Genomic DNA, 15,278 nt, shown 5'->3' with positions numbered 1-15,278 from the left:
TTAAAACAAACGGTTTATACCATTATTGGGCTTAATAAGTCATTTCATAAACTACCTGCTCCGACGTTTTGTAGAAGGCCACAGAGGCGTTCACAAGTTTCAGCCGGTCTTCCATCTTGAGCATCAGCTGCTGCCAATGGGAGGCCACCTTCTCAGCACAGTCCCTGATCATGTCCATGTCATAGTGGTTAGCCTGCAACATGGCCTCGGCTTTCTGCTGCACCTGCAGTGCACTCTGGTGTGTTTTCTGATCAAATGCAAATGGAAAAAGCCACTTAATTCATGAACCCGTCCTGAGCATCTTCAAAACAGGTTCATGTCAGCCCTTTGATTTCTTACTCTTCCTGGGTGATTACACTGCAATTGCACATCCGCTAGATACACATGCCATGAGAAATGTAAGTAGCATATTCTCTCACTTTCTGCTGCTGCTGCTGCAGCAACAGCACCATCCTCCCATCATCTCTGGGGAAAGGAAAGGAAGCAAAACCAATAGAGAAGGGACGGTCATGGTATAACGTTCTACAATCCCTGGCGGGCTTTTGGGACTATCATTGTGTATACATTTTTGTTCGAGGTACCCCATGAGCAAGAATGATGAAGAAGCTAGGAGTGAATTCTAGGTGCCAGGTCTGCTTCTTTCTTCAAATTTCCCTTCAAAACTCACCTTTTTCTGTAAAACCTGTAGTTTAGCCCCTCAAGTGCTCATCCCAACCCAATGGCATCCAAGGAAGCTACATGCAGCTGTTTTTTGCTCATATTCGTCCCATGTTACATTTGCCTTTCCTTCACCTTCCGTTTCTCATCTCCGCTGCTCTTGTAATTTAGACTTCAAGCTCTTTGGGGCCAGAACTTGTGAATCTGTCTTCTCTCCCCCACCCCTGCCTCCCTGATGGCTTAGGCTCCTCTATGTTCTTTACAGCAGCCTTCCCTAACCTTGACCATGCTGGCTGGGGCTGATGGGAGTTGAAGTGCAAAACATCTCGAAGGCACCAGGTTGAGGGAGGCTACTTTACAGATATTTATTATTACTGCTACTAATTCATATGATTCTCATGGACAAGTTACATAGCCGATGGCATCACGGTGCAGTATTTTTCACAAAGAATGATTCCAAGCACCATCCCAGAGAAATGCAGACCATTCCATCAGAACTGGCTCTTACATTGTGATAGATTAAAATAATTCAGTGAGAAAAGGGTCCCTTTTAAGTAACAACAGAAGTCTTATCACAGAAGTCAAGAGATACTGGTAGTCTTGGGTGCCCCAAACCTCCTTACTCCTGAAATGGGGGTTACAAGCCTCTCTACTCCATGTAGTTCCCACCCTGTCTGAGCTTTCCCTTAGGCTATGGCTCAGTCAAAGCAGACCTACCAGAAACAAACAGAAGCACCACAGAAGAACAAAAGTGTCAGACTCTCCTTCTGGCAAACAGTGGAGCCCTGGGACAATTGCAACAGCTGTTCCAGAAGCACTCTGGGGCATTTTTCCACACTCAAAGGTGGTACCACAAAGGGAACATTTTCCCATCTGGAATGACTAGACAACCTCTCAATGTTGATGGAAATCCAAGGAGTGGTCACCAGGGCTGACTGAGGTAAATGGAGGCAACTACTTTTCTTTCAGTCGGTACAGCACAGCTTCTTCCAATGGAGAAGGAAACCCATATCAACCAGCAACAGTCAGTCATCTAGATAGACCCAACTGTCTATCTAGATGAAAGAGCAAAGACTAAAAGCTTTCACAGACTAGAATCCACTGTGTCAGGTGCATGTATTCCAGTTCACAAAAGCCTATGCCATAATAAACTTGTTAGCCTTAAAGTGCCATAAGATGCTTTGCTGTTTTGCTGTCACAGGCTAAGATGACTCTGGAAATTACCTAGCTGAAGTGGATGAGTAATTGAAATATCCATGAGACAGCATTCAAGGCACAGGTCATTCCCCCTCCCCACCAAGGCTCTCAACGCACATTCTTTTATAGAATCTAGGTCTAATCTACACACAGCTGCAGCGACACAGTAGTCGAAGGCAAGACCCACAAGACAGTCAGAGCACCAAACCTGGCTATAGTTAAGGATTCTAGGTCTAGTTAGTCTTTGGAGCTACAAGATCTTTAACTCAGTTAATAAACATCAGTTTGCCTACAATGACTACATGCCCTTAAGATGGGTACGTATGAAAGCAGACTAGAGATTGTATGGTGCAATAATCTAGGGCCTATTTCACAAAATACTAGATTTGGTAGCCACATTAGACCAGGAGCGATGGTTGTCTAACCTATGCCCACAAATTGCCACATACCATAACCAGAGAATCACACTGGAGCAATTGCACTCAATTATGGAAACTGGGTATATCTGCAAAATGGTGCTCTTTATGCCAATTATGGGAGCAGATTCAACATGTATACGAGACAAGCTTTTCCCCAGCCAAGTGTATGTGTGGCGGGTTTTTTGGGCGTGTCTGTTACACGACTACATGCATATGCTTGCCCACCCAATTACTTGCAGAGGTGTGCAGGCACACTGAAGGCTGTGCATACACTAGCGGGTGGAGTCTGCCACTATGATACTCTCTCTCACCATATGTATGTTTCACTAGAAACATCGGAAGCTGCTTTAAACCATTGGTTCATCTAGCCCAGTATTGTCGACACTGACTGACAGTGTCTCTCCAGGCTTGCAGGCAGGATTCTTTTCTTTGTCCTACCTGGAGAATCCGTGGATTGGACCTGGGACGCTCTGCATGCCAAGCATGTGCTCCATCACACTGAGCTATGGCCCCAACGAACGTACAGAAGTCAGCTCAGAGATCTGTAAATGGCACTCCACCTAAGCTGGCAATGTGTGCTATTACGGCAACTATTTTTTTCTATAAATATGTAATTTCACTACCATGCTAATCCTTTTAAGAGCCCTGAAAGGTAGGCCAGTATTAGTAACCAATCTCTCCTCCACAACCATGACAATCAGATATTTGATCTTATTTAAAAATTGTCACAGAGCATCTCAGGATTCTACATAAACAGACTGGGCTGTTTTCAGCAGGTTCTGTTATGTATATCGTGTGGCAACAGCAGCTATATGGATTCCTAGTTCCCTTTGGCTTAGAGATTTGATGCATTCAGGACAAACCCCAGCAGTGTTTTGCTGAAAAGGGCCCAAGAGAGTGTATGTTGGAGGGCAACTCAAATGTTCAGGACCGGAACCTAACTTCGCTCTAGAATCCTTAAGTATAACCAAGGTCTATCACAGTCTAGCCAAGTACCCAAGTTCAAATTCCTACACATTTATCCCCTAGAAGGACAAATATCTATAGGGAAAGAATGTTATACTGAAAAGTTACCAAAGCTGTCAAGAGTGAGGACACACACACTGCAAACTGTGAACAACAGAAAGGGAAAAGAGAAAACTCCACAGAACGACAGTAGAACAGAAGGCAGTGATTGTAGTACGAAGGATTCCTGAAAGTAAAAAGCTTCCCAACGAACAAAGCAAAGGATTTTATTTTCAGCAATTTTAAGCACTCAGGACTTAATATGTACAGTAGCAGAAGGTTAATCCTACAGGGATGTTTTCAGTACTACGGATTTTAGTCAAGTATGGGTGCATGCTTGCTGAGTGGACACAGGATACAGCGGATGTGCAGGTCTGCATACAGAGAGGGAGCTCCATGTGCGGAACAAAATGTCCATGTTTGGAAGCCCTCCGGTCCGCTCACAGGGCCGCTCTGCATTTGTAAACACTTCACTGTCCAGGTTGTTGTGTTGGAGGGGCTGAAAACAGGGCTGCAGTGGACAGGGGTCTGTTATGCAGTATCCTAAGCCCTGGTAATTCACAGACATGCTACCTAAGGACAGAAAGTAACACCATGTCTGGGGCAGGGACGACAAGTTCCCACCCTACCCCACCCCCTACTCCCCTGGGGTTAACGGGAAGGGAAACTATGAGAGACAAATCCCCCCTCCCACCATGATCACAGGCAGAGGTTAAGATGTTGCGGAGCTTCTGTTGGTGGGACAGGGGTGGTAACTGGTCTACGGTGGAAATGTAAACATAGGATTGCTCTGTTATACCAAGGAAACTGAACACCAACGTCCGTTTCAAAACTTACTTCAGCAGCCTGACATTGCTTCCCTGAAGCTAAATCCTACACTGATCTAACTGAAGAAATCAAACCAGATGGACAGATCATGTAAACTAGAAAGCATATCAGCCCCGCCAGCCCCTGGGGGCAGTGGCAGCAGTGCTGTTACATCCCGCATGGTTCTTCCATCCAGATGCTACCAGAACAGTGTGGGATTTAGCCATGGAGAACTCCATTTAGCCATGGAGAAGATGAACCTAGTCAACAAATCTTAAGTGATGAATTCTAGCCCATGAAACACAAAATGCTAAAAGGTAACCACAAATCATATTTATGAACAGAATTTTTAATCTTAGTTGGTCCGGGTGCTGTTGAGTGCTAGCGATATCATAGGAAGCTGCCTTGTACTGAGTCAGAGCATTGGTCCATCTAGCTGAGTACTGTCTACACTGACTGGCAGCAGCTTTCTAGGGCTTCAGTCTTCAGTAGCTTTTCCCAGCCATTGCTGGAGATGCCAGGGATTGAGCCAGGGACCTTCTGCCCGCAAAGCAGCACTGTAGTGCAGGTGTAACACTGAACTACTTCCCAAACGCTACCTCCTCTTCTTGTGGCAGGGACAACAAACCCTTCCCATCAAGTTGTGCCATGTTGGCAAAAACTTCACAGTCCTCTTTTGCCTGCTCATATGCATGAGCAGGCCTACAGATGGTTGACTGAAATTACTCGTGTGTACAATGCAGCTAGTGGCAGACCTATGAACAAATCAATAACCTTGTCTCCTGGATCACCTACTGACATCTGGCAATTTAAGAATGATCAAAGCAGCACATTCAACCCACTGTAGTGATAGTAGTGAAACTATCACATTCGTAAAATGTAAACCAAATTGCTCCTCAAGCATAGATGGCGAAGTGATGTCTTTTTATACTCTGCGGGACAGCAAAGTGAAACTTAACAGCCAAAAACACTTTTACCTCTATTGCATGCTGGAATTGCTCATGTTCACGTTGCAGCTGTTCAGCCTCTTGCAGTGAGCTGGCGGTGATCAAGCCAGCATTTAACATGGACTCCCCATTTCGGATCCAGCCCAATACCTGAAAAGGAAGTGCACGACAGCAGAGCTTAGAAAGTTCTCTTTATGGCTGGAGAAAAATAAAAATAATCTTGCTAACAGTTAAGCAGTAGTACTTGAAGATGTGGGATTGATCTGAAGCAGCAACATCACAGATGGAACCTTGAAAAGGCTGTCCTGAAGTTCAATTACATTTGAACAGCGTTTTTATGAAGCGTATTTCAGTTTTCAATTTTTTGAACTGGTGGAGATCAGGTTTTCTGCAAGTAAGATGCTGCGATTGGACTGTTAGATCGTGCTCTCACTCCACCCTTATCTATCTCTACCACCACCACCACCACGAAAAAAATCCTCACAAAACCCTGGCTTTGTTATGAATCAACTTTTAAATCACGATTCTGAAAGGTGCATTGTTAGACTTTATGAAGAATTCAGAGAAAAGTGGCAGGGAGAATACATGCAGGAGAATAAAGTTACTACATCCTTATAAATATCAGCTCAACATGTAAGCTGCATTTTTCTGACAAAAATGAAATTCCAACTGTGAATATGTAGGTTATTAAAGAGATCCACTAAAAATAGGCAAGCTGATGAAGTCCCACGGTGATGAATTCCTTCCATTTTTATAGAGTACGGCTTCATTTTCCTAGATTAGACAGCAAAAGGACTAATTTAAACCAAAAAAAATCTACCTGTAAAAACTGTGGTTCTTAAAAAAGTTAGGAAGATGTTAAAGAGCCTGTGTCAGGTACAAAGCGTAGAGGGGAAAGTGCTAAAATAGAAGTGTTCAGTTGCCAATTGTCTGCATTTCTGTACAGCACTCTTTCTGAAACAGTAAACCTAGTTCCTACCACCCATCATTTTAGTTAAGCCAAAGCTTGTGTTAGCTGCTGAAAAGGTATCCTTAGGTAGCCCAGCTCTACAGCAGCCAATCTGGCAGGAAGTCACAATCATTAGCGAAAGGAACTGTGCATTGACTGCCGCAGGAAACAAAACGCAGCAAAGAGCAAAACATGGTTTACTCTGTCTGATCGAACACCTGCCGAGCTGTGAAGCTTTTTCCAGCTCAGAGGGAAAACAGCAAGACATCTTCCTTCCTGGCTTAAAAATGGAAATGTGTATTTTTATATCAAGGTCACTTGCATTAGAAGGTAACTTTCTACTGCCCAAAAGCCTTTTGACTATGCGATTTCTGGAGTCGAAACTCTATTGAGGATTCTCATGGTCAAGATTATGGAGAGGTATAAATCTTTTGGTTATTTATTTAAAATTATTTTTAGGCTGCTTTTAACGCTAAAACCCTCTCAAGGTAGCGTACAAGGTAAAAACCATAAAGATCCACCCAGATAACCCAATATTCATAAGGGACATATCTATGAAACAGTTCAAGTTTTGTTTTTATTTTTAGATTTTCCCCATCAAAGTTCCTGTTCTAGTACATAGCTTTCCCCAGACTTGCATAACTGTCCCCAAAATTGACTGTGTTGTATCATTTACTACAGGTCAACAACTAGATAAAGCTACTTACCCTTCCGAGAGAACTGTATTTAGGTAAATCTGAAGCAAGCGGGTCTTAAAACATGGCTCCTCAAGTCTTAAAAGGAGGAAGCCTAGCATATTGTGATGGAAGGACAGGCAGAAACAGAAGCCCTATGATTAATGTTTCATAGGAAAATAGTGAAAGGCTATAGGGGAGGGTAACATATGTCTGTTATTGTAATGTATGTGTTTATGTTGTGTAACCTGGGTAAGATAGGGTTAATAGAGAGTGAGTGAAAGGTAGGAGGTGCTTGTGTACCTGTGAGGATTCTAAGGTCATATAAAGGGAGATCTCACAGTTAGTCAGAGGGATCCAGGGCTTAGGGATTGAAGAAGGAACATCTATAGCCAGTGGGGGTTGTGTAAAATATTTTAGCAGGGGTAGAGTAGGCTTAGGACCAAGCATTGATTAATATTAATAACACATACCTCTTCGTATCTTAAATAAATCTTTACTTGATTTTTTTAAAAAATACAAATTCCCATGTGTTGACTGACTTATTATGCTACCATTATTAAATCTATTTTCTTGTTACTTCTCCTGTAGTGGGCTGAGGGAACCAAAAAGGCATATTGGATGTCTCTGGAACCCAGAGAAAGGCTGACAGTGGGGACAACTGATCCAAGTGAAAGCAAGCGTTCCTGAGGATTTTTTCCTTCTCAGTTTCTGAGATAGAAACTGGAGAAGGGTGGAAACTGGAGCAGGAATGTCACAAAAGCTACTGTTGTAGCGGTAAACTATAGTGGTAAATTCACAGAGGTATTACATTTTTACAGCTATTTTGGGTGTATATTTTACTTTTTTGTTGTTATAGTATGTTTATGCTAATGGCTTTTTAAACTTTTGTGAGCTGCTTCAACAGCTTTTGCTGAAAGGCAGGATAAAAATGCTCTTTAAAAAAAAAGTAATCCTATTTATTCTAACAATGAAAACCAAATTGATTTGATACTTTAGTTGTGTACATATTCAGACACACACACAACCTGCTGTTAAAGCTACCTGGCTGCTATAAGCAACAAAGCCTACATATAAATGGCTAATTTAAAGAAACTCTCAAAGGTTTTAAAGGTTTTAAAACTAGACTCGGTAGGAAGGGTAAAATGAGATATAGTTAATATCACAATAGTATTAGGAGCAGCAGGTCAAGCCACAGATTAAGGCAACTGATGCACCATGAAGAATACAAAGTAATCTGCTCAAAACAGCTCCTATGGGATGTACAAAGAGCACTTCTGAGTCACTCCAAAGGTCTTCTAGTCCAGCGTTTTTTGTTTCTAACAGCAACCAGCCAGATGTTTCTGAAAACCTTACTGTTATTTGTCCCCAACATCTGGTATTCAGAACTACGCTGCCTCTGAATATGGAGGTTTTGTTTTGCTACCACAGCTAACAAGGCTCCATTATAGAAATGATGGTGCTAGATGAGTCCTATCCATTTCAATGGCGTTTACCTGGGAGCTGTTTCTTATGGAGACATCTCCATAAGAAATACATCTTCTGAAGACAAGCTTGTGGGTTTTTTGGATGATGATGATGATGATGATTAGAGTATTGTGATAGTTGAAATACAGTACTTGTATGTGGGCTGAGTATGTATGTAACCCAGAAATGTGTATTATTATTATTATTATTATTATTATTATTATTATTATTATTATATTTATTTGTATTCCGCCTTTTGCCCAATGCTGGGCCTTTTGTGGTTGTTACTATTATTATTATTCATTACATTTATATACCGCCCCATAGCCGAAGCTCTCTGGGTGGTTTACAAAAGTTAGAAACAGTGATCATTAAAAACAAATATACAAAATTTAAACCATAAAAAGCATAAAATACAAACAGAACAGACAATATCCATTTAGAACAACTATTCCGGGGTCAGGTATCTCAGTAGAAATTATTCACACCGACTGCTATGACGTAGTTGCCACGTTTGCAAAACGACCTGTACAACCTCTTATAAGTAATGATTTGGGGATACTGCATGATCATATCGCGGCAAAGGTTGTGTACGGGGCCGGTGTCACCGCGTGGCCTATGGCTGTCTCCTACCTGCTTGACTTCAGCCTGCAGGTGGCGAAGCTGCACACATTGCTCCAAGTGTTTCCGGTGCTGTTCTGCCGCCAAGTCCAGTTCCTGCTGCTTTTCATGGAGGAACTCCAGCAAGTCCTGCACCCGAGTGGCCATGTCCACATCTCTGTCGCAGAGCAGTTCTACACCTGAAACCACCATCCACGGATTACACTTTTGCATACGGGGCTCTCTTCGTCAAATGATACGCAACAGGTCTCTGCTTTCCAAACGCAGCCTGTAATTTCTTTTTTAAAACAGTGGGCGTAAAGACTCTTCTTATATATCTAGCTCCAGTGCCTGTAAAACTGGGCTTGAAAGAATGTGGGCTCTGTCTGGTAGCATCATATCAGATTGGGTCGGGACGGGATGAATTGAGGCAGCCGTGGTGGCAGATAGGTATTTCCTACAATCAGAGGGCTTCACCTTCACAGCTCCATATCACACCTTGCCCCTACGGACAGCTTCCAAAGCATATAAATTGTCTATGCTTCGGATCAACAAAAGTTGGGTGGGGGGGATGTCGTTTTCTGTGCAATGTCAAATTGAGCCTAGGTTTGTGCATAATACATCATTTCCTTTCAACGTTTCAGCCACTGAAGAAAGATTTTTCAACAACAAATGTATCCGGTACACTGAAAGATTAATTATCCTTTCAATCTATTTCTGTTAAAGACACTGAAATATACCATTTTTTCTGGGAATAGTATCAGCATCAGCATTGCTACTAGGGACTGGACTTAGGTTCGGGTCTCAGTGCTTGATAACAATAATCACTTCCTCTTGGCTTTTGGCCTAGTTGTACTTTGTACTTATGACTAGCTGATACCAAAGTCTTTTCTTCTGTACTTTTAGAACCCTGTGTAAGAGACATTCCACTGGATACAGACAACCTTAGATTTCATATAGGAAACTATTCTAGTTTACATAGAGAAAAGCACATTTTAACAAATGTAGTTTATTCATATTATTATTAGTGCTTTTGTCAAGGAGGTTCTGGGCACGCACACAAGGCCTCTGAGATCAGAGAAGACCTACTAACAATGGGAATGAGATATGGCTACTCACATACAGAAATCTCAACTACCTCCAAGCCACTTTACACACCAACCAATCCAGGAATTTCATGTGCACAACAGGATAGGTTCGTAAGTGCACCAGCCATTACACATACTATGCAATGAGTTGGATCCAGGGTAGAGCTTAGCAGAGTTCCACTTGCCCTGGAGGAAAGGGTAGGGAGGCACTTCTGCCATCCCTCCTCCCCCCTGCACCTCCTACACAGCTGCTTTGGAGGGCAAGGGGACCCTCCAGCACACCATGAGAAACACTGCAGGGTTTCCTCCATAGGGGTGCCTTTGCTGGATCCCAAGTGCTTTCTGTGAACAGAAGGAGCTCTTCTGTTCACAGAATGGTCAATCTGGGTCCAACTGTCATGCCATCATGGGTTATCGTGTTGTCTGAATGCAGCGCATTTTCTGCAGGGTTGCTTGTTAACTATGCAGTGCGGTTTATTTTTCTTGTACACGCCATTTTGAGAACCATGGCTTCTTGTTGGGTTGTTCATGGTGGTTAACAAGCCACACTGCATGGTTAACATGTAACCCTGTGGAACAAGCAATGCACTGCATCCGGACTACACATGGTTCAGGATTACATTAAGGCTCCAGGATTACATTATCTTTATCTAAGAACTTAGGCAGCTTGGTAGACGTATCAATCCAACTAAAAAACCCTTACTATGCCTCTCTACTTTTAAAATTAAAATATTTACTAATATTTACACACACACACACACACACACACATATATATATATAGATCAGATTTCATTTATTATAAAGAAATATATATTTCCTTTCTAAAGTGTAACACCCACTATGTCCTAATTCTTTCAGCATTATAATAAGTTTAAGAATCAATGGTGCCCCAGGTGCCTTGTGAAGTCCACTTGGACAACTCCTATAAATCCATTAACCTGGTTAAGGTAGGACAAATCCATCTTACCAGAGGCCTGTACTTCATTGACATACTGCAGGAGGTCTTGCCCTTGGTGGATGACATCGAAAGTCAAGTTATTCATGGTCAGGGCTTTGTCCGCGTGGTGCTGAAGCCTCTGCTCAGCTATTGTGAGATCCTCAGTGTCAAAATCATTCATCTGTTGAGAGAGCTCATCATTCCAGGATTCAAGGTCTGAAATAATCTAATGGAGATAAAACAAAAAAGAAGAAAGCACATTACAGTAGGACTACATACAGGCTTAAATATCAAGAAGAACTCAAAATGCCTTAGAAAAGACTGGCCACTTGGAAAAAGAGCACAAGGGCTCTTCAAGAACAAGCTCACTCTTCATATATCTTGGTGGCTGAGACCAAGACTACCAAGGAATCAACATGTGACCTTTAGGTACATTGGACAGGGGCTGCATTTTCATGCTGAAAGCTTCTATGCTGTTGCAGAGGATTAGTGTCTGAGGACAGGATGTCATCATCTTGAGAAATGGAAAACAATTCCTCAAGAGGGACTTGCTTAATGAATAATGAACTGCTGCCATTTCAGAATCTTCTGAGGAGAGTGGGTCATTGTGGTATATAGGAGTACCAAAGATTGTGAGAATTGTGGTCAAGTAGTCTTGGAAATTACACCCAGATTATTAGATAGGAGGTTCAACCACAAAGCCTCAAAGGTAGCATTTTGTAAACATTACCTGTTTCTTGCACAGAGCCAGCTAACCAGGCATAGTTGGAAGGTTTAATTGTTGTGAATGAGGCTGACAGGGCAATAAGAAACTTTTAGATGTGTTAGGCCCTGTGGAATATTTTGGGACAAGACTAATTGCATTTGAACAGCTGTACTCAACTTGAACCAGGACCAGATTTCTGGTACTAAAAATAAGACAAATGATAGAGAAAAGCTTTTAAATTGGCTTCTGAGGAAAAAAACAACGTTCCAAGGAACATCCCATTTGGATGATTCTTGGGTGTGATGTTCTAAATGCACTATATCCACAAAATGAGGGAAGGACATAAGTTGACAACATGCTAACAAATGAAAGCCAAAGTATCTATCATAGGAAAAATTATCCTTAACCTTACGAGTGGGGACACACACACACACACACACACTTTGTGTTTCCAAGAAAATGCTAAAACCAAGATGGGTGAATGAAGAATGTCCGATTCTGAAAGGACTCCAGTTTGCAGCCGATATCTGGAGAAGGAATAAGGAGCCATATATTTGTATACTTAACAGGTAGCACCTAAAATCAAAGGCTTGGGACATTCATTCCAGGCTTGAGGCAGAGTGGATGGGCACCACGGATATTGGGGGTAGGCTTAACAATTGCATAAGCAAAGCTGAGGGTTTCAAATAGATTTTATGGGATGGGGTAGGTACATGGGATTGTGAATATTCTTTTCTGAGTGTGAGGCCCTTCGTTCAGAGGTTAAACTGATTCTACAAGTTTGTATGGTAGAAAAGTTTCTGTGCTTGTCCTTTAAAGCAATGATTATCTACCATTGTTACCTGGGGCTTTCCAAAACTAAAACACACTGAGTATCAGAAACACTGCTGTCTGTAATATATTGATAGCTAAGAGACTGGAGCACACACAAGGAAAGAGTGGATGCAGTAATAGTGCAGCACTGCAAGGTTGCTACAGATAATTCATTCATTCGCACAGCTTCCCTGCAAAAACAGGTAGGGGACTGCAGTAAATTCATCCTATTTGACAGCAAAATAGATTGAAATTTCCTGGAGCCGTAACTGTCTGCATTAGCACAAAGATTACAATCCTTAAGTATCCAGCCCTGTCTCAATTCTGTGGAGGATTAAAGGAAACTAAACCAATTGGGGGGGAAATCAACAGCTTCATCATATTTTTGCTCTTTGGGAAAAGCCCCTGTTTTTTTAATCCTACTCACCCTCAGGTGAGAAAGGAAAGATTAAATACAACACTGGTGCATGGCCAGGAGACTTACATCGATGGCATCTCTCTCAAATATCCGCAGCTGTAAGAAGAGCTCCAGCTTTATTTTGCGTTCCTGGAAAAGCTCTTCCATCTGTGACTGGGCCTCATCCAGTTGTTGAAGGACTGTCTCTATGTGATTGATGGAGCTGTTATGGGGGGTCTTGTTACTCGAGATGGCAGAATCCCTGTTAAAAAGAGGGGAAAGCATAAACAGGGAGACAGGATCTGAACGGAAGGGTGTGGGCACATACAACTATTCCCCGCTGCCCATGTCCAGTAGGAGTTGAAAGGGAATAGGCCAACCTTCACAGCTTTGATGCCAGGGAACTCTTTGCACAGCACCTCATCAGCTAAGAGGAACCTACTCCACTAAGTTCCAGTGCACTGCAGTGGATTTTGCAGCACACTCTAGTTCACATGGCACACTGGTCAGTCTTGCTGTGCATCAGAGGTTTTGAACCTCTTTCAGACCAAGGGACAAATTCCTTTATTTATTTATTTATTTATTTATTTATTTATAACCCGCCTTTTTCCCTCTAAGAAACCCAAGGCGGCATACATAATCCTCCTCCTCTCCATGTTATCCTCACGACAACAACCCTGTGAGGTAGGTTGGGCTGAGAGTCTGTGACTGGTCCGAAGTCACCTAGTGGGTTTCCATGGCTGAGTGGGGACTAGAACCCAGATCTCCCGACTCCCAGTCCAACAACTTTGCCACTACACGAGAGAAACTTTTGGTGATGCCCGGGTCAAAAATGGGTCTGGACCAAAGGCAAAAGGGGTGGGGCCAAAATACAAAAAATGCCAGCATATTGTAGTTTAAAGCTCTTACTGCTAGTAACTCAGCCTTAGGAAAAGCATTTCAACCTCTTGAGTGGAGGGGAAATTGCACAAAAGCTGGAAAATCACTAAGTGATTGGTGGTCAGAGGGGAGGGAGCATGGCCCTCTGTGGGACCCCAGGCAGACTGGAATGGGCCCCCAGGCTTAAGGTTCTGCTCTACATGGTCTGAAAATGCAATCTGGAATATACCCAACCCTCTTGCAAATTGTGCATTTCAGAGGAAATGGGGCAGGATGGGCAAAGCGTCTTTGAGGAAAGCAAGCCCGCAGCTACCCACCGAGAGACCGCTACTAAGTCTCCAGGGAACCCCAGAACTCCCCAGAAAAAAACCATTCAAAAGCCACCATATTAAGCTATTTGTTACCCACGCATATCAGAAGTTATGCTCATTCAACAGTAGTAAGACGTTTCTCAAATTTATCAGTAGTGAGTGCACACATTGGCTCAAGCTCCCAATTTCATACAAATTAATGCCTAAAAAAACAAAAACAAAGTAAGCTGCGTTCCTCTCTAACAACCGTTAGGTCGGAATTACAGGTTACAAGGAACATGGGGCTGCCAATGAAAATGGCAGAGGAATTCCAGTTCTCCCCGTCTGTGATGTGCAGTACACCTGCGCTGTGTTTTCCCAGTTACCTGAAGTGGGAAATTTGGAGAAGTGGAGGCAGGAAGCACTTAGCTTAAAGGCACCAGGGCATGGGGTGTGAGTCATGCCTTACAGAAGGAAAAGGGCTTGACAAGACACAGGGTTCCCATTTTCAGGGAAGGCCACACCTTACCTCAGCTGCTGTATCAGATCCTCGCCTTCTTTGATGACGTTCACCGTAACCTGAAGAGTCGTTTGCTGCTGCTGGCCAAACCTTTTGATCAGCTCCTGCACAGCCTCCACAGACTCTGCGTAGACATCGTCTAGCAGCTCCTTCTGCAGCTCCTCCAGCCACGTCCAGAGCTGTGGAAGGAAAAACAGTGAGGAGGACTATTGTTAAGCCCACGGTCACACCGTTTAAGGAAACCAATGGTCAAGTTGGGCTTCTTCCTCCTACCCACTGCAAACCTTTTTTACGTTTTAAAGAAAATTGTTATGATGTGTACATACAATGCAACTTAGCACTGATACTGCATCTGAGTCTGTTATTAAATGTATGCCACAGATGTGGGAGAGAAGTGTGCCTGTGGTTACCCAAGTGGGTTTGCAGGGGAACCAATACTTGAATTGGAGACTTCCTGCTCAGAGCTGATTTAACGTAGTGCCCATGAGTGTCAACCAGGAAGTTGCCTGTTCAAATCTCAGCTCAGCCATGAATTTATTAGGCAGCCTCAGACAAGCCATTGTTCTTCTTCGTGGTCTCTGTGCATCACACATATGGCTTCTGCATTTGCGTGGAGACCACGTTCAGATAACTTCTACAGCTAGAAAAAAAGTCGATTTAGGCGGGAACCCCACTCCCACCACTCACTGCGCATGTCCCAACAGTTCCCGCATTTACCTCAGTCTCACTTCAACCACCTTAGCGGTAGAATCATGAGGGAAGCTTCTCAGAGTTCGATCGTTTTTTCCTCTTCATATAGGCGTTTTTCTCTGTCTTTTTATTCTTACTTTCCTATTTTTTCCTGTTTGTCTTTGTTCGTTCTTTTGGTTTTGTGTTTTTCTTTACTTCTTTGCCATCTTTTGCTCGCCTGTTTGGGGCATATGG

The 15,278-nt window shown here is 42.9% G+C and overlaps 1 protein-coding gene across 8 annotated transcripts in view; it reads right to left on the bottom strand.

Annotated features, from left to right (window-relative positions):
- The window catches only part of TRIO (trio Rho guanine nucleotide exchange factor), a 274,794-nt gene that overhangs the window by 135,906 nt on the left and 123,610 nt on the right, over positions 1-15,278 (bottom strand). For 7 of the 8 annotated variants that reach the window (XM_063130237.1, XM_063130244.1, XM_063130245.1 and 4 more), the window contains exons 12-17: positions 14,364-14,533; positions 12,753-12,927; positions 10,780-10,975; positions 8,756-8,922; positions 5,063-5,182; positions 56-247 (exon numbers count right to left, since the gene is read on the bottom strand). In XM_063130237.1, the coding sequence (XP_062986307.1) occupies positions 56-247; positions 5,063-5,182; positions 8,756-8,922; positions 10,780-10,975; positions 12,753-12,927; positions 14,364-14,533 (1,020 nt within the window). The remainder of the gene's footprint in view (positions 1-55; positions 248-5,062; positions 5,183-8,755; positions 8,923-10,779; positions 10,976-12,752; positions 12,928-14,363; positions 14,534-15,278) is intronic. The other variant, XM_063130241.1, reaches the window with a different exon arrangement.

This window comes from Elgaria multicarinata, chromosome 7 (genome assembly GCF_023053635.1).
Source record: "Elgaria multicarinata webbii isolate HBS135686 ecotype San Diego chromosome 7, rElgMul1.1.pri, whole genome shotgun sequence".
Classification (NCBI taxonomy): Eukaryota; Metazoa; Chordata; class Lepidosauria; order Squamata; family Anguidae; genus Elgaria; species Elgaria multicarinata.
This window is presented reverse-complemented; position numbering and strand designations above follow the sequence as displayed.